This window comes from Mytilus edulis, chromosome 4 (assembly GCF_963676685.1).
Source record: "Mytilus edulis chromosome 4, xbMytEdul2.2, whole genome shotgun sequence".
Lineage (NCBI taxonomy): Eukaryota > Metazoa > Mollusca > Bivalvia > Mytilida > Mytilidae > Mytilus > Mytilus edulis.
In genome coordinates, this window is record NC_092347.1 from 80,906,597 (window position 1) to 80,934,282 (window position 27,686).

The 27,686-nt window shown below is 30.8% G+C and overlaps 3 protein-coding genes across 4 annotated transcripts; 2 read left to right on the forward strand and 1 right to left on the reverse strand.

Moving 5' to 3' along the window:
- On the reverse strand, nt 1-11,965 carry LOC139520684 (N-acetyl-D-glucosamine kinase-like). The gene is made up of 10 exons (XM_071313553.1): nt 11,844-11,965; nt 11,146-11,230; nt 8,990-9,088; nt 8,316-8,457; nt 7,357-7,467; nt 6,686-6,798; nt 5,813-5,900; nt 4,136-4,236; nt 3,265-3,343; nt 1-2,097 (listed from the first exon to the last, which is right to left on the reverse strand). Exons 1-10 carry the CDS (start codon nt 11,876-11,878, stop codon nt 1,925-1,927), a joined length of 1,026 nt encoding a protein of 341 aa, XP_071169654.1. The 5' UTR covers nt 11,879-11,965; the 3' UTR covers nt 1-1,924.
- Nucleotides 11,959-26,728, forward strand: LOC139520683 (nitric oxide-associated protein 1-like). 2 transcript variants are annotated; one of them, XM_071313552.1, is made up of 8 exons: nt 11,959-13,016; nt 13,420-13,548; nt 14,481-14,660; nt 15,214-15,425; nt 15,909-16,040; nt 16,264-16,380; nt 24,693-24,810; nt 26,532-26,728. In XM_071313552.1, the coding sequence occupies exons 1-8, from the start codon at nt 12,050-12,052 to the stop codon at nt 26,705-26,707; spliced, it is 2,031 nt and encodes a 676-aa protein (XP_071169653.1). In that variant the 5' UTR covers nt 11,959-12,049; the 3' UTR covers nt 26,708-26,728. The 2 variants fall into 2 exon arrangements, 1 of the variants encoding a protein (XP_071169653.1); XR_011663939.1 differs by lacking the exons at nt 24,693-24,810; nt 26,532-26,728 and adding an exon at nt 17,257-17,567 and having other exon boundaries at nt 11,968-13,016; nt 16,264-17,030.
- Nucleotides 18,715-22,160, forward strand: LOC139518613 (uncharacterized). Its single transcript, XM_071310086.1, has 2 exons — nt 18,715-19,608; nt 21,766-22,160. The coding sequence occupies exons 1-2, from the start codon at nt 18,768-18,770 to the stop codon at nt 22,158-22,160; spliced, it is 1,236 nt and encodes a 411-aa protein (XP_071166187.1). The 5' UTR covers nt 18,715-18,767.
- Nucleotides 26,729-27,686: the final 958 nt, after the last annotated feature.

Genomic DNA, 27,686 nt, shown 5'->3' on the forward strand with positions numbered 1-27,686 from the left:
AATATTTAAATTGCTTTACTACAAGTCTAACAAAGTGTCATTAACAAATTATATGTAAAGTTGTAAATTCATTACTACCGGTAAGTAATATCAATAACGAATGTGACAATAGATTGATTATTCTTTCCTCATCTCTAGCCTCTACATTTCCTTGAATAATGTACCATAACCTTTACTAGCTATTATATTATTATCATATACAGAAACAAAAAGGTCAATATCCCAGAAAGTAACTACTGTAAATTAATTAATTATTGTGAGGTTTTTATTATTGCGAAAATTGTGACAGGTTTATAATCGCAATAAATTGAACTTGCATTTTGGTATTAAATGACAAAATCACAATAATAAATGCATGCAATAAAATCTGATTTTACAGTAATGCTATATGGCAGTACCTAGAACGGCATTTTTTAGTAAAGCTTTTCTTCACACTTAGAACTTTTTAACATTTTTGTTATTGGCATTTTAAGAACTGATTTAAACTCTGTTATGTTTCACAGAAATTGCATTGCACCTTCCCCTGCTATGTATAAAGTCATCACAATGAAAACAAAACATAATATCAACATCCTGCTTTTAAAATCAAATGTAAGAGATGACTGAATTAGGATTTCTCAATATGATTAAGAGCTGAATATTTTAATCTTATAGATTTGTGTGGCTTATAAATATATATAAAAAATTACCCAAAACATTTCATGATGTTCATAAAATTGCATAAAAAACTTACAGAATAAAAAAAACTATACATTAAAAATACAATTGGCAATTTTAAGCAAAAGCTACTTAAGTGAGAGACAGAAAGCTATAAGTTACTATACATGATATAATACTAGTAATGGATATTGTCAATCACACATAATCATGTTACATAAATAACTGCTGAAACTTTTTAATTTCTTGCTTGTATAGTTCTTTAAAGGACACGATACAGTAAATGGACTATGTCACAGATTATGGTAAAATTTTGCATACAACCTTGGCTCATTGAACTATAATTGGAAATCAATAAATAATGCATTACCTGGTATGCATTTAACTGTATAAAATCTTTAGCGAAGTGTAAATAAAATAAAAACAATAGCACCAAGGACTATGTCCAAGAACAGCCTTTTGTTGGCTTTAAAGATCAAAGAAGCCTATTTTTTATCCATTACTATAACAATAAGAAGAGGTGGTATGATTGTCAATGAGACATCTCTTCACTGAGACCAAATGATATAGGTCAAGGAGACAAATATTTTAAATTCTATTGCAATTTGTCATTAAATTGTTGTAAATCGTTCAAGTAAAAAACATAAATTAAAGCATTTACAAAATGTATAGTGTCCTACTTGTTAAATTAAACACATCTAATTCAGGAATTTCATATTCCTAGAAGTTTGTCTCCAAATATTGTATGGTTTTAATGATCATGAAAACATCCTTTTACAATTTATATGCAACATGTCTTTTTAGAGAACTCTTATGAATTTAATTTCATGACCAAAATTACTGTATAATGGTACGATAGATTTATCACAAAAACAATTTAGTTAGATAATATTTCCAATATTTCTAAAATCTTTTAAAAAGGATTAAAAAATTGTCCAAATTTGGTTAGTACATAAACACATTCAGTTAGGAGCACATAGTTAGTATGACAAGACAGCATTATAAGCAAAAATTTGTCTTATATAATTCATTTTTTTTAAAGTTTGATATATCAAATTTACATAGATTTTCAGGTTCCTTATAAATCTTTTATCGTGTTCATTACTAAAGAAATTTCATAAACATCTGTGACATTCAAAGTAAATCATTTAGCATGGTACGAAATATGTCCCTGACGCATCGAATACTAGCATTTAAACTATTTGTCCATTGGTAACATAAATTGGTCAGAAAACAGTTTATTCCCCAGATTGTTCCACATCATCTATCATAATACCGCTTTATGTAAGATTGTGGCATTAGCACTATAGTCCATGGGAAGTGTAAACTGAACGTCTTTGGCACCGAGACAGGCTGCTCCTAAAGCCGCTGATTGGGTCAGATCAAGGAGACAAAATTTTTGTATTCTGTCACAATTTGTCTTTAAAACATTTGTAAATCCTACAAGTAGAAAAACATAAATTAAAATGCTTGAAAGCACTAAGTGGGTAACCATTGTTCTTAACTTGTATTGTGAACTTGGTATTAAACATTAACATTACAATTTAATATTCTATTTAGTTTTCTATGTTGTGTCATGTGTGCTGTTGTTTGTTTGTATTTTTCATTTTTAGCCATGGCGTTGTCAGTTTGTTTTAGATTTATGAGTTTGACTGTCCCTTTGGTATCTTTCGTCCCTCTTTTAAGCAATATTTTTTTGGAAGGTACTTCCCTTTGTGCACATATTTATACTCTATGTACTCTTTTCTGCCTATGAATAAAAGGTGATGCACCAGTACATGCCAATAACAGACACCAACACTATTACACACATAAACAAAAGACATTCCTTAGGTAATAGACAGTATTCAACAATAGACATATGTTTATAAAAGTTGTGAATAAAATCCAAACAAGCAATCAAATATTTTCTATTAAATAACACAACTTCTTTTTATAGAGCCATAAAAGAGGGGTATGTGCATTAAAGAATAGGAAATGCAATGGCTATTTCAAAATGAATGAATATATAACAAAACAAGAATGTGTCCATAGTACACAGACCCCACTCGCACTATAATTTTCCATGTTCAGTGGACCGTGAAATTGGGGTCAAAACTTTAATTTGGAATTAAAATTAGAAAGATCATATCATAGGGAACATGTGTACTAAGTTTCAAGTAGTTGTGACTTTAACTTCATCAAAAACTACCTTGACCAAAAACTTTAACCTGAACTTTGCACTTTCATTTTCTATGTTCAGTTGACCATGAAATTGGGGTCAAAACTATAATTTGGCATTAAAATTAGAAAGATCATATCATGGGGAACATGTGTACTAAGTTTCAAGTGGATTGGACTTCAACTTCATCAAAAACTACCTTGACCAAAAACTTTAACCTGAAGTCGGACGAACGAACGAACAGACGGAGGCACAGACCAGAAAACATAATGCCCCTCTACTATTGTAGGTGGGGCATAAAAATAACACTTAACAACCCTCTCCGAATTATGGAAAATGATAAGTTAACAACAGAACCTTTGAAATGATATCAGTAGCATCAAAATGTCATTGGAGAATAAATTCTGTGTGGACCAAATGATTAGACTTTCAATGATTATATTTACCTTGTTGTAGTAGATCCCAACTCTTCCATACAGAACCAACACACACAATATTCAGACCATTTTCTCCATCCAGCAGAGACTGATCATCAAAAAGAAATAACAAAAATAGTTAAGGAAATCATCATTTATAATGCTTCAACAAAAATATATACTATTTAACATCACTACACACAGGCAGACATATACTATTTAACATTACAAATACATATATTTATTTTTTGTTTTGAGCTGAAAGTTAATTGGTAATATAGATGCACTATAAGCCTTTGTTGCTCAACTTGATCTATGTGCCTTTCAACAATGACCACTCTCCAAAATTAAGACTAGAATATTATTCATGACATAACTCTCTTGATAATTTTTCTCTATTCAGTTTTTCTGTGTTATTTATTTTGCCAAAAATAAAAAAAAATAGGGGATAAAACCATCTATTGAGCTAAATAATTTAAACAAAAAGTCGACCCACTATTTTGCTAATGTTTGACTTATTCATAGATCTTGTCTTAGGCAGCAACCATTTGATTTTCTGGGGGGGGCTATGGTTTTTTTTGGAAAAAAAAGTTTGTTTCCAGTTTTTGGAGAAAAAAATAATTTGTTTTTGATTCTGAGAAAAAAAAATTGTTTGTTTCACCCTCAACTGCCACTATATGTAATGCTAAAATTGAAAGAAAAAAATTGTTTTCGACTTGTCGCGAAAAAAATAGATTGTTTTTCGCCGCAGGCGAAAAAAATAATTTGTCCAGAAAAAAAAACCATAGCCCCCCCAGAAAATCAAATGGTTGCTGCCTTATATTACTTTTGTAGCTTTTAAGTTTCAGGATAAATTCTAATGGTGGTATGATGCCTGAAAAGGTGAAAAATAAAATCTAACCTGGTCTATCTTTGGTTCCAAGCCAACAATATGTCTGGCAAGAATATCTCCTGCATCACAGAATAACTGTAAACATAATTTATCCTTCTCTTCTGAAGCACCTGAAAAATTACTGAAGGTTTAGAACGAACCTGTAATGACATTTATTTAATAGACACACAATATTATGTCTTCTCTGCTTTTTACTTAAATGCCTACATATCTGTTGACAGTTAATAAAACTATAAAAGTTCACTTCTCTTCACAAAAATTTATACATTTATCATATACATGTATGCCACTTTTTTCTCCAAATTTAATCATTTTTGCTCTGTGTTTTTTAGTTTTTTTGTGCTAACTCAGCCTTAGTGTAATTGACAAAGGAGAAGGTATGATTAGGCTGGTTTTTGATCCCTTGTAATGAAAAACAAATGTATTTTGTCCATCAATAATAAGAAACATGTAACAATTTAATATTCTTGATTTCTATAAATGAGGTGCTTCAAGATGATGACAAATTATTGAGGAATTCACAATTACAATACATAGTTTCTTCTGACTATCAAATGGTAGTACTGTGAAAGTACTTTTATTCATGGGGAACCAATTTTCATGGTTTTCGTGGATTTCGTGGATGAATTTATCCTTGAATTTAAGTGTCCAACGAAATAAAACAACCATTGTCCAAATCAAGGCATGGAAAGATCCCCATGTAGGTTTGACTACTGAAATGATCTAGAGAATATATTGAATATCGCCAAATCTGAGAGTACTATTCTAGTAGTGACAGGGCACACGCACTATGAACTACAACTGTAGACAGGATTATACCCATTTAATCTTAAATATCCTAAACTGTACAACTTTTGATCTTTTAATTCTCAGAAAAACTGTTTGTGATCGATGAAAGTCAGTTTTCCGGTATTGATATGCTATGATAAAGTGTTCATTTCATATCCCATAGTTCTCAAACGTATGGGTAATAATAATGTTATGCTGGGGTTGCTTTTGATAAGAATTAATTTGCAATTCAAATTACATTTATAGCATTTTTTTAAGTTACTGTTTTCTTTAGAAGACATGTTTATGGCCTAATTAACACCTTTGATGGTCTTTAATCTGTTGATCAATCTATCTCGGGTTGATTAGTGTGATTACTACGATTAACACGATTTACACGGGTCAATGTTTACTTTGCAATTTCCTTCAATCCAGACAATTTGTAACTTTCGTTTCTAATAGCTTTCATTTTTTTTTTTAGAAAACTAAAATCAATGAATTTAAAAACCCACAAACATTTGAATGTTGCTCAAACCACGAAAATTGATACCCACAAATTAAAATACTTTCACAGTAACTTGGATGGCCTGGTAGATTATCATACAATACCCTGTTGCAGTTTGCTTACCAGAAAAGATTTACATGTACAATCCGAATTTGGTAACTTATAAATGAAAAAAAAAATTAAATTCTGACAAAAAGCTATTGGTAAATTTTGGTAAATTTTTAATTCAATTTGAGAAAATTTGAAATTCCATTTCTGTCATCTGTTTTTAAGTCTTTGATGATTGGTAAAAAGAAAATAGCATTTCCAGACCCTTGTTTCAAACTTATAACAAGTACATATTAAGGCAACACACACTACTTTTTTTATTTTATTGCCAGTATTTCATTAGCCATTTTATACATACCACTGACCTCTTGCTAATTCTTTACACATCCCTGCGATGAATGACTTGTCAAAATTGGTGTAGAAACTTCCAAGTATTTGGTTCCTGTCTTGTATCTGTATAATAATGAAATAAAAAAAAATCTCAGATCAAAATAATGTAAATTCATTACTTTTCAAGGTAACTAGAAGCCATTGAAGGGCATCATTTCAATTTTCTGAAGTTTACTAAAGCCATGAAATTTGCTTTACAAAAAAACACACATTTTCAGGTTTAAAACAAGAATGTGTCCTCAGTACACGAATGCCCCACTCGCACTATCATTTTCCATGTTCAGTGGACCGTGAAATTGGGGTAAAAACTCTAATTTGGCATTAAAATTAGAAATATCATATCATAGGGGACATGTGTACTAAGTTTGAAGTAGATTGGACTTAAACTTCATCAAAAACTACCTTGACCAAAAACTTTAACCTGAAGCGGGACAGACGGACGGACGGACAGACCAGAAAACATAATGCCCCTCTACTATCGTAGGTGGGGCATAAAAATCACAAAATCAGAAACTAGAAGTATTATCACATTAGAACCAATGTAAATTAGAACATAATCTAAACCATTTAATGGCATACAATAATGTACCCTAAAACAAAATTATTATGTACATGGTCTATATTTCAGTACAAATCTATGTTATCTCTAAATATATCTCAAACAATCAAAATTGTCCCTTGCCAGAACCTGGTTTGTTTACTGACCGTGCAAGGGTTGTATAGCCAGTCAGAGTCATTAAAAACTTCCATCGTCACATTATAATATGTGCTGAAAGTGGTGTTTAGCATCAACAATCAATCAAACGTGTGTTTACAAAAAGATATATGAATTTAAAATAAGTTTTTACCTTAAAATATGTCTTGATAGTATTCCATACAAATGTACAGTCAAATGGACAAACACAAAGATTGTCCTCATGGTCAAATATGGTTTTTATGGCTCTCTGTGCAATCCAGTAAGCTAAATAATGGAAGAAAAAGATAAAAAGTCCTGATGTATTATGTATCATAATAAACGACAATCAAATAATCAATTTCTGAATAAAAAAAATAATTTGGTTGAATAACTTTTGTTATATTAATAAACAACACAAGCCTCTTGTCAAGATTTTCTTGTATTCTAACTTGAACAAATTATGATTATTTGAGTAAAATTTTCTTAAGGGAGACTGCAAAATTAATCAAAGCTGACTCAGATCAAAATAAATAAGTTCAATTGATCAGAGATAAATGAATTTAAAAAACTTGGATTATACCTGCTGTGATAAACTATTGCATGTTATCAGAGATTTCAACAAAACACAGCTTGATAGATACATGTTAATCCATTTCCCTTGTTGGTTATATTATGGCATCCAACCTCATCCTCAATAATGGTGTCCTAAATTTTAAGTTTGCTCTGCCCCAACATATTCAACCATTATCATTATTACAGACAAACCATGAATATTTAGAAACATGTTACCAAATGTTGCAAGTACACACTCATGCAATTGTAAAATTATTTTGTACAACCTACCTGACCCTTCATCACCAAGGAGATGACCCCAACCACCACACCTATACATGCTTCCATCTTCATTGTTTAACTGGCAATTAGACCCAGTCCCTGATATAAGCACTATGCCCCCTGTAAGAAAGAAGAGAGAACTATTTATTTTGTTCTGATTACTGTTATATTTTTTACTTCTTCTGCCACTTTTACTTATATATGTAAAAATTCATATTTGTTTTGCATCATGTCGATAAGATATTTGATATATGATATTGCATAGTTATTGCGTATTTGAAACTAACCATGTTTAAACAATTTGTTCACACAAAAGTGATGATACCTGGATTGTATATATTTTTGGAATCAGTATAAAGAAAATGATCAAATGACTCCAGAAGTGACATTATATAAACTGGAAATAGCTAATTATCTCGCTTATTTTAAATGAAAATACACATAAACTACAAAATGTATATAGAATGAAATTCAAAACAGTGTGGCTGTGGCCATTGATTGACACATTAAATTCATTCATTGACTGGGACAATTAACGTGAACGTTTGTCTGTAACTACCACTGTTCACGACGTACCTACGATAGACATTTAAACTGTGGGGTCACCAAAGGTTTCTTAACGCCTTTAATTATAAAATAATTCGAAAAATTAATCAGGAATAACCTTTATGTTTTGATTTATATAATTGATATAAATCAAAACATCGTGTTATTTCTGATTAATTTTTCGAATTACTTTATTAAGGTGTTGAGAACCTTTGGTGACCCCATAGTTTAAGTGTCTTTAAAAAGTACATAGTGAGCAGTGGTCGTTACATACAAACGTTCACCTAAATTGTCCCAGTCAATGGATGAATTTAATGTGTCAATCAATGGCCACAGCCACACTGTTTTGAATTTCATTCTATTATTGAATTCAGTATTATATAAACAATCAGCCTCAGTGACCATGAAATAAAGATAATAACCTAATGCAGTAGCAGTTGCTATGGCACCTGTTGTATCACTAGATACAGACACATCTTGACTTGCATTGGGATATTTTGACTTCATTCCATCTATCAACTGTTGTTGTGCCTCTTTCTGGTCAGCTCCACTCATACATAAACCCTTCAATAAAACAACTAAGCAAAATTAAAAATCTATTAATCAGTATCACTTCTTTTCCATTTAATTAAAAGAGATTTTCTCTCCTACTGTTATTAAGCAGTAACAAATTTTTCCATGCTTGAGATGAATGTATAATTCTTTAACAGTTATGGCTATTTTATAATCTTCATTTTTGTTTTTTTCATTTTCTTGCTTTTGGCCAGTTTGTTTGTATGCAGTCTACCCAAATTATTTGCCTTTACATATTTTACATTTCTAACAAATGATCTAAAATACATGTATACCTTGATCAGGCCCATTGAATTTAGTTAGATTGTAAGGCAATTTATGACAGTAATTGTTTGATTTTTTTGCAATAGGTACAATAAATAATAAGTTGAATTTTACCCCACAACAGTTATCATAGTTATTGTGTACTTCAATGCATAGATATAGTTGGATCAACAGCTAGCAAACAAAATTGCACTGGTGCTAGAGAACTGCATCCTAATATGTGAGAAATGCTAAAAATAAAATTTATTTCTATACACACCAAAGATCTAATTGGTTTATCTGAATCTAAACCAGCAGATTTCTTAGCTTCCTGTGTCATATCATTGACTCTCTTCAGACATTCCTCTTGACCAATCAGCTGTAAAAAGATGTAAACTTAAAATATTTTACTAATCAACATAATATAAAAGTATGCCACAATAGTGTGTAATGCTTTAAATCATATGTGGTCAACCAAAATCTTTCGTTAAGTCCACTGTTGAAATAGAAAAAAATTTCATTCAGCAATATGAATGGACATATTATATAGCTTAAAATTGGGTATGGGTTTTGCTCATTGTTCAATGTTCAGCAGTGATATTGTTTGCCTTAAATAACTGGAGAATAAAGGCTTTTTCCCCTGGAGAAGAATCCCAATTTGAAGAAATAAATGGCTTAAAATTATTCCCAAAAAGACCACTTTTTTCCCAAACAGTGCAGTCTCAGTAGTGATTGTGCATGAATTCAAACTGATAAACACTCATTTAAACATTGTTCATGCCTAAAATGACTATATGTGCAGATTTGAGGGTCTATAAAATTGAGAATGGAAATGGGGAATGTGTCAAAGAGACAACAACCCGACCAAATAAAAAACAACAGCAGAGGGTCACCAACAGGTCTTCAATGTAGCGAGAAATTCCCGCACCCGGAGGCGTCCTTCAGCTGGCCCCTAAACAAATATATACTTGTCCAGTGATAATGAATGCCATACTAATTTCCAAATTGAACACAAGAAACTAAAATTAAAATAATACAAGACTAACAAAGGCCAGAGGCTGTATCATCACTGACAATAAGGGGTCTTATTTCAAATGAGGGTTTACCTCTTGAAATGGGGTCTGCAAATTAAAGTTCCAGTCAAACTCATGGTTTATTATAAATTTCCCAATTTGATTTAATATGACACATATTTTCCCAATTAAAAAGGGTAGAGGTAGTTTTGAAAAAAGCCAACAATATCACTGGTTCAATGTTCAAGGTGGCCTTTAATAACTAATTTCTGTGTCATTTGGACTCTTGTGAAGAGTTAATTTTTGTCTCATTGGAAATCATACCCCATCTTCTTATTTTTCCAGTCAGGTAAAGGAAGGATTGAGAGCTCACAAACATGTTTGACCCCACCCACCACATGCTTTTTGTGTGTCTTCGAGCCAGAAGCCTGTAATTCAGAGACTGTTGTTAAATCAGGCTGTTAATTGTTTTGACATTTTCTAGTTTAAATAATAAATTTTCTGGGTGTTGCTCTATTCTTGGAGGCCATACAGTGACCAAAAGTTGTTGAAACTCTCATCCTTTGGTCTTTAGTGGATAGTCGACTCATTGGTCATTTGGTAAATCATACCACATCTTCATAGTTTTAAATCTGTTCCTTTAAACTTTCAAATACTGTATATATTTATAAAATATTTATGGAAGTCAAACTTATATGATTTTAATTAATTTCAAGCAATATACAATATTCAACTCTCACTAGTTTATATGAAACCTGTAGTTTTATCATGTTTATATACATAAAATATATATACATACCTGCAATAATTATAAATTATAAGGTATACAATTCCATGAAATTATCTATAATCTTAAAAATATGTTTTTAAAATATATTTTCAATAATTAAGAAGCTTAACTCATCTGCATTAAGTACAAGTAGGGACTCCCCTTTAAGCACCGACTCTTGGTGCTTTCTGCAAATAAGTCATATTAAATATCCTTTATTAAATAAACTTTGTTATTTGCAGTATACCTCATAATCAAATGTGGGAGTGCTTAATTGCTTTGTTTTTTATTGGGTTCTTTTTGTATTTTTTTGTATTTTTTTTTTTTTTTTTTTATATATTAACATTTCTCCGCACTAACTACTAATGCCTCATGTTTGTCTTCTCAAAGTAAAAATACACTTACCGGGTGCACTTGATTCATTTTCAACATAGATTCATTGAATAATAATACATTGCTACTATTTTGTTGAGTGTATTTTCTGTATATATTATTTTATTTTATTATTTTTATAACACTTGTTACATATCTTTACTGTGTGTGTATTGCATATGTTATTATTTATAATAATACTGTCTGTATCATATGCCCTCCTGGGGCCCTAATTTGGTAAATAAAAATATTCTATTCTATTCTATTCTATTCTATTCATACCCACTGATTAGTACATGGTCCTTCACTCCATGCAACAATCTTTCCATCAGATCTGATCAAAACCATCTTAGACTTTGTGGCTCCTCTGAAAAAAATATTGTATCAATTTAAATGCATATCGGGGCTGAATAAACTCCATAAAAATAAGATGTTCCATTAGTGGTTCCCCTTAAACTGAACTAATCATGAAGTTTTTGATTAGGCATAGTAACTATTTGATGACCTCCAACAGGTAGGCAAATCTGAATCAGGGTGAACGTACCCAGATTCACGCCTTGTTAACCGTCCATAATTGGATTAGTTTTCATCATACATTACTTATAAATTATGAAGAGTTAAAAAATATTCCAGATTGAAATATTTCAAATAGTTCCTTGTTTTAATAAAATGTTACAAGTATTGACTTCTTCAAGTTGACAATGTATCAAAAATGGCTCTTTTTAACTGTTTAAGACCCATGTACAAATAAAAGGTAAAGCATTGTCATAAAATAATGATGGCAACATGGATATGCAATGCTTTTATAAGTGAGAATCTTGCCAAAGACTGAGTGACAGCCTCAGGTTAAGCTCTTGGCTTAGGCCTTACCCAAAAATTGTTTGCAAGATATGTTGAAGAAAAATAAATATCTTTTTGGAAATTTTTGACTAAAATTTGTCTTATTCAAAAAGATATATTGGTGTTATGTGTTAATTTACCCTTCAACTCCTCCATAGTATTCATGTTCACTCATTTCTGGAGCTAGGTAATTGTAATTCAACAGAAAATGGGCGTTTCCTTTCCGGACACGTTTCGTTGTTTATTTATTATTTTGACTTTTTAGTAAGTCTAGAGAATACCAAATGGATCCGCTTCAAAGAAAAACGTGAAAATTTGTTTTGGTCTAGAAAAAGAAGATTTCGACATGTTTGGAAGATATGTCAGTCATTGCATTTCACTCCCTTGTAAACTGTCGGGTACATTAAAGGAAATAAACAGATCATACTGTGTTACAAAGAAATTAGTACAAATATCACGAACATATTCCACAGAAACTAACAAATCAAGAAACCTGTCTGCAATTACAGAATTTATGTTAAAGGAAAGAGGATTTGAAGTGAAACAAAAGCAAACTTTTATTTCATCAAAGCAAAACGATCCTACAATTTACGAGCTGGAAGATGGATTAGAAGATGAGTATGATCTTGAAGAACAAAATCCGTTGATGTATGCTGAAGGAGCATTAGAAGATCATATAGAGGATGTCATAGCTAGTCAACAAATACATGTAGATAAAACTGAAAATATTACTTTTACACAGAGTAATGAAGACATCAAAATGGGAAAGCCAGATCCTGCAGTTCCCATGAGCAATATCACTTGTCAAGGCTGTGGAGCCTTTTATCATTGTAAAGATCCTTCCATTCCAGGATACTTACCAAGTGAAAGGTTTTTGTCTTTAACAAAACAGCAATTAAGAAGAAGTCTGTGTCAAAAATGTAGCCTAATGCATAATCACAATATATGTCTTAATGTAAGATCATCTGAGGAAGAATTTCATAAAATTATTGAAACAATAAATGAAGAGATGGCTCTTTTAGTGTTAGTTGTTGATGTTACTGATGTCAGAAATAGTTTAATGCCAAACTTATTTAAACTATTAAAAAAACAGAGTCGTCCAATATTTATAATTGGAAACAAAGTTGATCCAATTCCAATGGATGCATCTGGCTATTTGAAACGAATAAAAAGTTATTTATTTCAAGAATGTAAAGAGGCTGGTCTCAATCCTAATGGTAACAATATAAAGTACTGTGGACTAATAAGTGCTAAAACAGGGTATGGAATAGAAGACCTAATATCAAACTTAATGGTTCAGTGGAAACACAATGGTAATGGTCTTTAACATGTTTATAATGTTCTTTACATGTACATACTTTAATTTTGCAATTAATATTGTTTTTAACAATATTATAACAACTAATAAAGTAAGAATCAATGAAAAATAACTTCAGAAATTTGCTCTATTTTTCATATAATATAATAAGGAGATGTCACATGTGGTAGGAATATGAACATGCATGATTGCCAATGAGACACTATCGATTTATGTTATTAATGATAGGATTAGATATATACAAGGAGATACATTTGTACAAAAATCTAGATCTTAACCTATGGAGGAGACTCTTGCAAATACATGTATTTACTTCTATCATTTACAATTGTCTTAAGATGCGATAAATACTAAAATATTGCATTTTTTATTCATTTAAAGATTATTATTTCTTTCAGGGAATGTTTATTTACTTGGAAATACAAATGCTGGGAAATCTACCTTGTTTAATGCACTCCTACAGTCAGATTATTGTAAATCTAGAGCCAGGGAAATAGTCCATAGAGCTACAGTTTCAGTATGGCCAGGTAAGAACACATTTTTGGTAAAGAATAAATAGCTGCAATGGTTGATCTGGTTAGGGGTGATAAGTTGATACCTATAAAAATTTCTGTTTAAATCAGTATTTAGTTTGTAATATTCGGTTCCATCAATGCTTTTAAGCAAATATATCATGTATATCAAACAGAATTAAAATGATCTATAAAAAAAAATTGAAAATATTTTATCTATCATACATGTCATAACGTCCTTTGATCAATGTTGATTAACAATGATTAACCTAGGTTTCTTAGATATTACTGGTACATGTACATACATGTATGTAGCATGAATGAGCGATACATATATAAGGATTTGAGAATTTAAATGTCCTCAAAGGAGTATATTAAAATGCCTGTTAAATGTCTAAACAACACACCAAAAATTCAAGGCTTTAAATATATTATATATTGATAGAAATTAAAGTTTGTGATGGTAAAATGTATATATGGGTTAGAAAAGTAAAAAAATAAATTAGAATATGCCCTAGATCATGTAGATAGAGTAATTATATATACACACATGTATCACGTATATAGACTTTTTCCATATTAAAAAAATGCTTTATGGCATATGATTTTTTGTGCAAAAGGAGATATTAAGCCAAAATTTTATAAGATTTTTAAAGTTTAAAGTTTTATTTTTCTCCCTCTCATCAGGATATCTAATGTGTGTACAATTATATTCACTTTTTTGTGTAGTGCAATGTTATGTTATCATGCTTGAATTGACTTGTACTATGGTCAATAACAATGTAATTATATTGATAAACACATTTATTTGCTTAATTTTTTTTAATTATTAAATGACTGTCAATAAAAATTTGATAAGTCTTTTAAATAATTTTAAATGTCATTTGTGTCACAAGTAATTCAACAATATGATTTTTTTTTTAAATTTTGATATATATTGTATTTAGGAACAACAATCAGTACATTGAAATTTCCAATATTGAATCCAAAAACTTGGAGAATGCAAATGCGTGAAGCAAGGTTAAAACAAGACAAACAGATTTTAGTTGAAGAAAGAAATCTCCAGAAATCTATAGTGCAAGAAAAAGAAAACTTAAGAAATCAATGGAAATCTTCAACTTTGTCAGGTATTTAATGTTATGTAATAAACTTTGTCAGATATTTAATGTTATGTAATAAACTTTGTCAGGTATTTACCGAAAATGTTATGTAATAAACTTTGTCAGGTATTTAATATGATAAAAAGATCACAATTTCATGTGTTTTAAAATTTGTATTACCATGTTATACTGTAAATTCAGAAGTTTTTTATCATTGTGATTTCTGGAAATGTTGCAAACAAATACAAATGTATAGCAAATAATTCTATCAAAATTTTCAATGTTATTGTGAGTTTTTATCATCAATAAATAGTTTGATTTCATAATCAATATATATTTATTATTGAAGTGTTCATTCTAACTGTTTGATGCATGCAATTAATACATGTATCTTCATAGATATTTTTTCTTCTAAATCTAAAGTAAATCAACAATATTTTATTTGTTTTGTAGATGTATACCACAAACAAAATGACAAAGAAGTCAATAGTTTTGGTTCATAAAGATTTATTATCTTTAAAAATGAATTGAACTCCACAATACATTATTAAATTTCCTCACTGTTTATATTTAATTGAAGGCTATTTAGGTGTAACAGACTTTGGAGAAGACTACCAAGAGCCTCCTCGATATGACATGTCTACTTTTGAAATGAAGCATGACTCTCTGGTTTCTAAGAGTGGACGTGACCATCTCTTAGATCTACCTACTAGTATAAACTTTGATGATGTTGAATATCAGCAACAAAACCGTTGGCTTTTAGATTCACCTGGTGTTATATGTGAACAGCAGGTAAGTCTGAGACACCATTCTAATTACTGTTAATGCCACATTTATTTTGATCGGTACCAATTTTCATGGATTAAGAAACAATTTTATTTTTGTATATACTTGATTTCATGGTTTTGGCAAATTCTATGTACAAGCTTACAGATAATTTGTATTTGTTTGACATTTAAATTTGTGGTCATTCTGTATTTGTACTGAAATGTCTTATTATTTAATTTTTTTTATTTTGATTGATGTTTGTTTGCCTTTTGCTTTTAATGTAGAGAAATTTTTAGCCTGTAGACAATAAATACATTTATTTTCGTATTATTAGAATTTTGTTACATAAAACTTTTAAAACTTGAATACTGTAATTGTTATTAAAATTAACAGTTGAGTTTGATAAAGTTTTTTTGTAAAGATCCAAAACTTAGCATATCAGGTGCACACTTTTAACATGCTTAGAGTTGTCATTTCTGAATTTGAAAAATGTTATATGTTTTACAGATAATCAACTTATTGACACCTACTGAGCTTATAAAACTGCTGCCAACTGATGTGGTGCCACCTAGGGTGTATTTGTTAAAACCTGGTCAGTCTATGTTTATTACAGCCTTGGGGAGAATAGATTTTATTGAGGTAAAAATGTTTGTTTAAAAATTTCATTCTGTGTCTTACATAAATAAAATATTTCTCTTCTCTTAGTGACTCTTACATTTCATCATTTTGTAAATTTAGTAAAACAGTGACATCAAACAACCTGTTGTAAAGGGACATATAAATTTCAAATGCCTGTAATAATTATTACATATTTCTTGATATTTAAATCCTGTTTATATGTACACGGTCATTGTTTTTATAGGGAAACAAGCCAGTGTTCATGACAGTCCATGTAACTTCCAATATAAAGGTTCACATTAAAGATAAAGAAGAGGCTGATGAATTCTATGACAAAGCTTATGGAACAAGTGTTTTACAGGTAAGTTCGAATTATAATTTGTATTGCTGTTTTTCACAGGAACAAAAAACTAGAGTGTCCTGAATTTTGGTAGCAGGATACATGTGACCATGCATATATGTAATGCTGTGGTTTTATTTTTCTCACATGTATTGTGCCTCAACTTCATGTTTACCCAATACTTGTATCTGGATATAAATGACGCATAATGTCCATGTATAAAAATTTTCTCTGCATTTTTCTCAGAAAATACAATTAGATCTTCCTGGAATAATATTGGCAACTCTATGTGAGCATTCATAGCTCATCAACTTACTATTTATTGAATAGTTTATAGTATTGCACATAATAGACATTTATGAAATCTCTTGTCCCATTGCTCTCAAGAACTGCAAATCAGATCTCTTTCAAATTTAATACCAAGTTTCATGACATCATACTATACTGTATGATGCTTTTTCATATCTGTTAGTCACCAACTTCCTCTTCACAGAATACTGATATCAGGGGTATTATTAACTTTTGTAATGAAAAAGTGCAAATAATTTGCTTGTTATCCGTACCTATTAATTTAAAATGATATATAGAATGAAATTCAAAACAGTGTAGCTGTGGCCATTGATTGACACATTAAAATCATCCATTGACTGGGACAATTTACGTGAACGTTTGTCTGTAACGACCACTGTTCACGACGTACCTACGATAGACATTTAAACTGTGGGGTCACCAAAGGTTTCTTAACGCCTTTAATTATAAAATAATTCGAAAAATTAATCAGGAATAACCTTTGTGTTTTGATTTATATAATTGATATAAATCAAAATATCGTGTTATTTCTGATTAATTTTTCGAATCACTTTATTTAGGTGTTGAGAACCTTTGGTGACCCCATAGTTTAAGTGTCTTTAAAAAGTACATAGTGAGCATTGGTCGTTACATACAAACGTTCACCTAAATTGTCCCAGTCAATGGATGATTTTAATGTGTCAATCAATGGCCACAGCTACACTGTTTTGAATTTCATTCTATTTTTGTTTGTCCTATTTTACAGCATAAAGTAAACCTAAAATTTATGTTTTTTCCTTTTTATACGACCGCAAAAAAATTGTGGTAGTATATTAGTATCACCTCAGTGTTGAGGTCGGCGTCATCATCATCCAAAGACATTTGGTTTCCGGACAATAACTTTAGTATAAGAAAAAAAATAATCTATAAAATTTAAACATAAGGTTTATTTATAACCACAAAAGGAAGGTTGGGATGAATTTTGGGGGTTATGGTCCAATCAGTTTAGGAATAACGGGTCAAAAGGAGCCCAAATAAGCACTTTTCTAGTTTCTAGACAATAACTTGTGGAATGGTGTATGGATCTCTCTGAAATTATACCACAAGTTTCCATACCACAAAGGAATGGTTAGGATTGGCTTTGGTGGGTTAGGGCACAAACTGTTTAGGAATTAGGGACAAAAAGGGGGAAAACAAGGGTTTTCTGGTTAATGAACAATTACTTTATACAATGCTATGTTTGAATTACCTCCCTTGCACTGCTTTAAATGACATGTATGAATAAAGAAATGTTGTATTGTCTTAATGTGATTAGCTGTCAATTTATTTTAAGAAGTTACTATTAAAAATGCTGATTGAGGTATTTTAAATTTAGCCATGATTATATATGTCATTTTCTATTTTAATATTTTTATGATGTATTTAAGTGGGTAATAATTATGGTTGCAAACTCCATTGGAAATTTGAAGTGAGATTATGACCATATCTTGAGGGAAAGAATTATTATTTATTTTGGAAAATAGGGTGGGGTAAAAAAGAAATTGTGGGGGACAATTTTTTCTCCTGAAGATTTCAGAAATTTAAAAGAAAATGTCTAAAATCATTATTGAAAAATCATTTTAAAAAACAGGGGGGGGGAGGGGGGCACTTCTCAACACCATAGTGTATTGCACAAAAGCTAACAATAAATATAAATTCAAATCATATAACCAATTCTAAGTTCTTTTACTACAGTTATTCTGTGTCAGAAACCTATTATGTGTCAAATATTTAATTACAATCCAAATTCAGACCTGTATTAAGCACGAATATTGTGTCTTTTTTTGCCACAACTATTCAGGGTTGAACTTCTGCGATCGTATCCAACTGGGCTCGGCAAAGCAATTTATTAAAATATCTTATATGACTAACAAGAAGCCTCTCTTATCTTATATTTAATCAATAAGCCAAAACATACTGATATTTTTATTTACTTTATGATAAATATTTTCAGTAGTTTAGAAACCAAGTAATGTTCAACCTTTTTTTCAAGACCTTGGTGTTTTTAAACACAAGTATAGATTTAACAACTTCAAATAGTTAGGACAAACTAACATCAGCTGTGTCAAATTAAGATCAAAATGGTTCGAGGAATAATTTTCCTATTCTTCATGATAAGTTGTCATGGATTTCTAATGCAATCCACACCAGCTTTACAAATTACTGATAAACATTATAATTTTTTGCTGGACATGTTGATAGAGGAACGTCAATCCCGTCGTAATTTAGAGGCCTACATTACCAAGTTACAATCTGATGTGAGCCATTTACAACTGTGTGGATGTACCGGTACCAGTATTACATCTCCCGTTAACAACACTGCTGCTTTGGAAACCAAGTTGAACACACTTAATAGTAAATTTGAGAAACTTGAGAATAAACATTCAGCGGTTTTAAACAGGTCAATTCAGTTGGAAAATGAACTGTTTGACCTTAAGAATCTAGAGTTAAATTCACTGCAAAAAGATTTAGAAACAGTGAAAGTACAGTCAACGCAACTGAATAGTGATTATTCATTGGTTGTTAATAAATCGGATCAGTTAGAAAGGGAATTACAGGAAGTTAAACGACTGAAAAGTGTCTCCAACTTGCAGATTGTTAAATTGCAAAAACAGGCCAATGATTTATCTCAGGAAATAGTACAGACAAACAATAGGCAGAGAGCAATCATTTCTGACAATAATGCTAGAAAACAGGATTTTCTAGCACTTCTCCAAAAAGTAATAACCTCGCAAGGACAAATTGGAACACTGAATAATGAAACTTTAAGCATTAAAGATGGTGTGCAGAAAGAAGAAAGACAAATTCTAACACTAATTAATAAAACTGTAAGCATTACAAATGATTTGCACACAGTAGAGGCAGCTATTTCAGCAATGAACAGAACCATTCAGCAAAAGATTAATGCTATGATCAACAAAGGTAATTAAAGTTAATAAAGATTCATTTGGTTGTATTGGCCAATTTCAAAATTCTTTTATTCTAAAACTACAAGATGAAATGCTCTGTGTCTAAATTAAACTTCTAATTGGATAATCCTCTACAGATTGTTTTCATTTGATATTGATATGGACTTTTTTATGGTGTATTTAGAATTTTGATTTTGGGTCCCACATCAGTGTTCAAAGAGTCCAAAACTAGAATCTGTTTGGTTTTACCAAAAATTAAATGGCAGTGGTTTTTGCTAGGCTGAATTACTAAGCTCAACATAGGGATAGTGATCCAGTGGCGGTGTAAGCTAACTTCTTAAAAGCTTTATATTTTAGAAGGTGGAAGATCTGGATGCTTCATACTTTGTCTATAGATACCTCATGTTATGAAGTTTCTGTCAGTCACATGTCCAATGTCCTTGACCTCATTTTCATGGTTCAGTGACTACTTGAAAAAAAAGTTAAGATTTTTTTGTAATGTTAAATTCTCTCTTATTATAAGTAATAGGATAACTATATTTGATATGTGCGTACCTTGCAAGGTCCTCATGACTGTCAGACAGTTTTCACTTGACCTCAACCTCATTTCATGGATCAGTGAACAAGGTTAAGTTTTGGTGGTCAAGTCCATATCTCAGATACTATAAGCAATAGGGCTAGTATAAGGTGTACATGTCCAACTGACAGGTGTCATCTGACCTTGACCTCATTTTCATGGTTCAGTGGTTATAGTTAAATTTTTGTGTTTTGGTCTGTTGTTCTCATACTATATGCAATAGGTCTACTATATTTGGTGTATGGAATGATTGTAAGGTGTACATGTCTAGCGGGCAGATGTCATGTGACCTTGACCTCATTTTCATGGTTCAGTGGTCAAAGTTAAGTTTTTGAGTTTTGGTCTTTTTATCTAATACTATATGCCATAGGTCAACTATATTTGGTGTATGGAAATATTTAATGATCTTTATGTCAGTCGTGCAGGTTTTATTTGACCCTGACCTCATTTTCACGGTTCAGTGCACAGTGTTAAGTTTTTGTGTTTTGGTCTATTTTTCTTAAACTATAAGTAATAGGTCAACTATATATGTTGTATAGAAGCATTGTTAGCTGTACATGTCTGCCTGGCATGGTTCATCTGACCTTGACCTCATTTTCAAGGTTCATTGGTCTTTGTTTAGTTATCTTGGTTAATGTTAAGTTTATGGTACAGTTGTTATAAAGCTTAGCTTTTTACTTAGGACTATCAACATAATATCAATGATTAGTATAGAAGGCGAGACATTTCAGCGTGTGCACTCTTGTTAAAAAAAGTCTAAAAAAAAACTTCAGTTCATTATAATTAAATTCTATAATCCTTTTTACTTAGATTTTTTTTTTCTGAATTTTATTTCCACTTCATCATTCATTCCTAAAATTGCTTAATTATCAATATTAATTTCTAAATGCTAACAGTTGAACAGCATCAAGAAAAAATATTTCCACCCCTTTGCCATCACCCCAAATCACAATATGTTTAAAACTGTAATCATAACCTGATGACAAATAAACCTATAAAAATACTATCATGCACATCCATCTGTACCAACATTTGTAGAAATATTGAAACACCAAAAATTATTAGATTAGTAGTAAAAGTTGTCCTACCAATTACAGCACAAACCCTATAAAACTATTATTGTCAATTAATTTTTAAAGTTATTGAATTCTAGTTGAACATGGTGTACTTTGAATATGCTAAATCTAACTATGTATTTAGATTTGGGATCTATGTATTGGACAATAATAGATTAAGTAAAATTTCAAATTTTATATTTCAGACAATCTTCATATATTGTTTTTATCCTGCAATTTACACGCAAAATATGAACTTTAGTTGCTAAAATCTAAATCATTGTCTCTAATTCTTTCAATGAAATCAACATTATTTAAATGCTGACCGTGAAGAGGACCCCAAAAAGAAATATCCACATTACCACTTAACCAACAAAAAAATGGGGTAACAGGTGACTATATTTGTACAAGTAAAAAATAAAGCAAAAATTTATTTGTGTACCTGTTAATTGTACAATGTGCAGTTAGGCTGCATTAGTTGGTGAACAAGTCAAACGTGCATTACCTTTATTATTTTTTATTATTTTGTCTTTTTCAGTAAAACCAGCCTTTTCTGCTTCTCTTACTAGATCAAAATCACTCTCAGCAGGTGAAATTGTGAAATTTGATAAAGTATGGATAAATATTGGCAGTGGTTATGATCCAAACACAGGTGTTTTTACTGCCCCTGAACCAGGTGTTTACCAGTTTGCATACACAATTACTAAGGTTAATAGTAACAACATTCTAGCTCACCTCTATAAGAATGAGATGAAAACTGTTGCAATATATCCTTCCACCACTGACAGTGGCCTTGAAATGGGTACAATGAATATGGTCTTACAGCTTCAGAAGGCAGACAGAGTATACATCAAGCTAACTTCTGGTGGACTAGTGTATTCAGAATCTAACAGCAACTTTGATGCGTTTTCTGGTTTCAAGATTTCTGATTGAACTTATGATTTTGCCAAAAAAGATTTCAAACTTTAAAGTAGTAATTGATATTGATTTCTTTGAATCACTTGAATATGACTGTTTTTATCAGTGATGTATGATCAGACAACAGATGAATATATGCACAAAGAAAAAAGTTATACACCCCAAAGTTTTTCTAAATGACAAATGTATGATTATTGTTTTAGTGATAACAGACCAAATAATCACAAAAATACAAATATGCCCTAGACATAACATTAGTTTTAAGAAAAACACAACAAATGATCAACAGAAAAGATAGTTTAATAAACAGTTTTTATCACAAAATCACAAACCCAGTTATTAAAACATGTTCATTCTTAAGTACCGGTACTGACATTACAGAGCCTCTAACATGAGGGACAGTTGGTTTGATGTTCAATGAGGTAATAACTATTGATGTAAGCTCCCTTATGATTTTCATAAATTTCAAATGTGACATTGAGAAGTAATTGAACTTTATTCTTTGAAAATGTGACAAGCTCATGGTGCAGCTGTTTATTATTACATATTTGAATTGACCAGGTAAAAAATATCTTGTATGCACATTTTTGTAAAAAAATCACTGTAGGGAAAATTTTGCTTGATTATATAGGGAATCTGAATCTGAAGCTTGTTCAGAGTGGGCCCCCACTGATGAAAAATTCTGGATCCCCCAGTGTGCTGATAGGTGAAAGTTATATCTCACAGTGGGACAGTTCTAAGTCTGTGTATTGTCTTCCTCTTCTGCCAAATGAAAGGAATTCTAATAAAGTTGGGAGTTGCTTTAATTCTGAAGGACCATCACTTCACCCTGCAACTATTTATTTTTTTTACTTTTATCAAGAAATATAAACCTGTCCTCTAATTATCCTCTTTAAAGTTTTATCTAAATTAACAGAGATTGTTCTGACATAATGGACTGACCATTTTTTTGTAAAAGTACAAGTTGTTCTATATTATAATAAATAGCCAGAAATTAACAAGATAGGTTGTAACCAAGAAAGGTCATTTCTTAAATATTTGATGGGTTAAAATATTTTAAACAAAGTTTGTGACATTGTGCTGGAAACAGTATATCTATATGTTCCTGCATTGTGTTATTCTTTCTTGTGTGTGCAAATGAATAAGTTTAAGTAAAGGCCAGTTGCCTTACTATGAAAACAGCTTAGTTGTTACCACTGTAGGTGGGATGTCTTTGGCATTGACAATACAGAAGAACAAAGGTTTCTAAATTATTGCTCTCTATGATCTGTGCACTTTGGATCTGTAGTCTATCATGTCTATAATGATTGTAATTGTGTTTAATGGGTATGAAATAAAGTAAAAGAAGAAGTGATCAAATGTTGTGTTTTTTTTAATATAAATACCTGGACTGTTGTTATATAAAGATAAGAAAATAAGTTATACTGTGGATTCATTTATTTTGGTGAATACTAATGTTTGTGGATTAAATAAAAAAATTGTTATTTTGAGGATATTTTTAATCTTGGATTTGCCCAAACCTGCATTGTCTACAGATAATATTTACGTATTTGAATACATTATATATGTGCTTATATATATATATAGTTAAACCTAAACCTACAAAATCCACAAAAATTGTTATACCATGAAAATAAAAAAAAATCACTGTTTATGATTTCACAAGTTCCCACAGAAACCAAATGATGTAGAATTCTAAGCAACAGAAGGTCACCAGATGGCCTTCAACTTTGAGCGAAACCCATACTGCATAGTAAGCTATAGAATTTAGGTCTGACATGACAAATGTAAAACAATTCACTAAACATTGAATCTAAAAGCCTGCTTTATCCAAAAAACAATAAATAAATATAATACATAGTATACAGCAATAAATGACAACCACTGAATTACTGGCTCCTTATTTGGGACAAACAAAACCTGAAGGAGGTGGGGCTTAACATGTATGTGGACACCTAACCTCCAGCATGCATGGGATAGAGGTGTTTAGCAAAACATATGAATGGTACTTTAATTTTTGTCATTCTTGTATGTTTTTGATTTCTTGTACATGCATGCAGGTATAATATAATGTTTGAAGGTATTTGTTTCATTATAAAATAATACACCATTGTTTCTTAATTTGGAATAAAATACAAGTACATTTGTCACCTTTCCAGTAAAAATATGAATCTTTAGAATGATATTGATGATGAAATACAAAAAGACTCATACCAGATTTACAGAGAAAAACATGTGTCAAATGATTTCTGCTGTGTTTGTTTTCAATAAACATCCCATGCCTGAAGATTATAAAAGCTGGTAACTCCAAAAAGCTTTTAAAATTCATAGCCTATTTTTCTGTTGTAAGAATTTTAGTTCCTTTTTTCACATCAGCTTTTTCATTTAGAATTAGTAAAATAAAAGTTATATTCTATATTCTGATCATATTTTGACCTACATTATTGTTGATCCTATTTAGCAGTTTGAATGTAAATTTCCCTGTAAAAATGTATACTTTTTTACTTATTACTTATATTAAATATACCATTTAGCTATTTTTTTAAGGTACCTATTGATGAAGAAAGACTTGACAGTATACCATCATTAGTTGGAAGAGAGTACCATTTGACAAACTTTGTGTCTAATGACCATGCCATTGCAGACATTCAGCTTTCATCACTAGGTAAGTCTTTTTTCTTCAACCAATCACAGTAAGTCTGACTGCTTTAAACATGATCCAAACAGGTTTTCTATATTTTTGCTGTACTTGCAAATAATGAATTTTTGAAATGTGTTTAGGGTGAATCTAGTTCATACCAGTTTCTTGTCATTTTGTGTTCAAAAACTGAAACCAGACACATGTGATTTTGTTTCAGTTGATATCAAGATTTTTTCATACTTTTAAAAGGAGGGTCTCCCATTCAGATTTTTTTTTCAAGAGATATATTTTAATGGCAGAAATTTTTTGGTCATGGTGTTTTGTTTTGAAAATCGCCACAGGACAGATTTTACAAAAATAGATATTCTATTTGAAATCTGTAAAATCTTTACCGGGTATTACAATTATTAAAAAGCACCTGCTAACTACCACAAAGTAAATTGTTTAGTGTACTTGACACGTTTGGCCAATAAGAGAATGTTGAAGAAACGTTACTTTGTAATATTAATGAATAAGGAATTTATCATGCAAACTACATCAATTTTTGTTTTGCTTGACGGAGTCAAAAAGAGAGACATAGGTATGCTGTTTCCGGCGGCGGGGGCGGGAACGAAGGCGTCAACAATGTAATAGTTTGTGATTAGGTCTAGTTTATGGTGAACCACTAGTGGTAGGTCAAAGATATTTGGTATGCAGTTGTATTAGTTTTGGCACATATCATTGCCTTGGAGATAATTTGGCCCCGCCCCCTCAGTTATGGTCTATTGACTTTGAAATTTTTGCTTAGTTTTCATGTATTAGTTTGTGATTAGGTCAGTTTATGGGGAACCACTATTGGTAGGTCAATGATATTTGGTATGCTGTTGTATAAGCATTGGCACATCTAATTTTTTTCATGGAGATTATTTGGCCTGCCCCTCTGTCATGGTCTATTGACTTTGAAACTTTGATTAGTTTACATGTATTAGTTTGTGATTAGGTTTGTTGAAAGGGAACTACTTATGATATTATACAATGGTATTTAGTATGCAGTTGTATTAGCATTTGCACATCTTATTTCCATTGAGAATGTTCAGCCATGTACCTTCAGTCATGGTTCATTGACCTCTTTTATTTCAACATTTGCATTATCGAATTTACAAAAAAGCGAGACATATCTCTGTGATAACAGTTTATTATTCATCAATTACTTGACCTATGGTTTTCTGTATTCTTTACCCTATACTAAACCTTTTTGTTGGTTTTTTATTTGGAAGTTAGATATCTATAATGTCAGTATATTTCTAGTGATATTTCTAAGGATATCTTTATATAAGAATAAGAAGTTTGGAAGAATTGCCAATGAGACAACTATCCACTAGAGTCAAGTTTGCTGTTGTGCAAAGGTCTAATAGAATAAAGGTTACATCACAATTGTTTTTCTTTGTAAAAATGCAACATGTAAGCTATTTTTTAATTTTCCCATTATGAAATGGCCTTTTTATCTCAAGTTCATCTGTGCACATACATAGAAAAATAATGTGAACATAAATTGTCCTGAATATATAAAAGTTGGGATCATGCCTTATTCACATACATCAAGAAAATGTGAAAAACGCTAAAACATTAATCGCCCAAAGTGAGCTTGAAACACCGAAACGCAAAATAAAGTATCCATGAAAATAAGTTTGTTTACAGTACTCCCTTTAACCACTCTCTAGAAATATAACATGAAATTTCACCTTGTTTATTATTTCTATTTACAGGCTGGGTTTCTGTTACTAAAAGTGAAAACAGTGATGTAAGATTAAGAGCCTACACACCAGGAGCTAAAGGACTATATTTAAGAGAACCAGCATTGTTGCCTAATATAAAGGCTTTCAGAGGAAAGAGAATTGGGGGAAAACAAGAATACAGAATTCAACCACCAAAAATGCTTTAGATAATAAATATTTCATCAGTCTGTTAATTGTCACTATTATGCCTTCTACTAATTATCAATACAAAATGCATGCATTTTTCAACACTGTGTGGAAAAAAAGACACAAAACAATTGATGTTTAGGCGAAAATGCAAAGAAAATAATAATATTGAAAGTGTGTCTTTCTGTCTATTTATCAGTCCTGTTCTTGTCATCCAACCCCTCTGAAATCATACCAAAATTAAACTTTATAGATAATAAGGACATACTAAATAGATGTGTATATCGATTAATGACAGGAAATTATGATTCAATTTTATTCTTCTATAGTTATGCCCCTTTGAACTTAGAATTTTGGTCGAAATATACTACTGCAACAGTTAGTTATAGCAACTCATCAGAAACTACATAACAGAATTTCATGAAACTTTATAGTTAAATAGGACATAATATGTGGTGCATAACCACAAGGAACTTTTATAACACATCTTTTGTAGGAGTTATGAGTCCTTGAATTTTGGATTCTGGTGAGTTTTTGTTTGCCCAGTGACAATGTGGGGCCATGGGGTATGTGAGCATGCTCACTACGATTCTTTCAGTTTCGAAATTGAAATAACAGCTTAAATGAATAAATTAAAAAAGAGATGTAGAATATATGACAATGAGACACATCATAACAACACAAAAACATTGTTAAGAGATATTGATATGATCTTCAACAGATGTCCAAGTTATAAATATGATTATAAGAACAAGAAATTTCAAATTGAGTTCAACTGTGCCTGTTGCTCAAGTATTAATGAGGCTCTAAAATAAGCTACATTTTGAAATTTATATCTGAATGTATGTCTATGGTTATCCTTGTCGGAGAAGGATTTTATAAGAAATTTTGCCCAAATTTTGAAATAAAAAGTATGATTTGGTATCTTAAAATTGGTGACATTCCAAAATTATTACAAAAAGCCTATATCCAAGACCGCAATGGACATGTTAGTCAGTG

Excerpts from the sequence above, each read along its gene's own strand:
- LOC139520684 (XM_071313553.1), bottom strand. The coding sequence starts at position 11,878 with ATGAGTGAACATGAATACTATGGAGGAGTTGAAGG. Across the intron at positions 7,468-8,315 it reads AGCAACTGCTACTGCATTAG|GGGGCATAGTGCTTATATCA; the intron begins GTTATTATCTTT and ends TCTTTCTTACAG. Across the intron at positions 3,344-4,135 it reads TGGAACCAAAGATAGACCAG|TCTCTGCTGGATGGAGAAAA; the intron begins GTTAGATTTTAT and ends TTTGATGATCAG.
- LOC139520683 (XM_071313552.1), top strand. The coding sequence starts at position 12,050 with ATGTTTGGAAGATATGTCAGTCATTGCATTTCACTCCCTTGTAAACTG. Across the intron at positions 13,549-14,480 it reads TACAGTTTCAGTATGGCCAG|GAACAACAATCAGTACATTG; the intron begins GTAAGAACACAT and ends TATTGTATTTAG. Across the intron at positions 16,041-16,263 it reads GGAGAATAGATTTTATTGAG|GGAAACAAGCCAGTGTTCAT; the intron begins GTAAAAATGTTT and ends TTGTTTTTATAG.
- LOC139518613 (XM_071310086.1), top strand. The coding sequence starts at position 18,768 with ATGGTTCGAGGAATAATTTTCCTATTCTTCATGATAAGTTGTCATGGA. Across the intron at positions 19,609-21,765 it reads TAATGCTATGATCAACAAAG|TAAAACCAGCCTTTTCTGCT; the intron begins GTAATTAAAGTT and ends TGTCTTTTTCAG.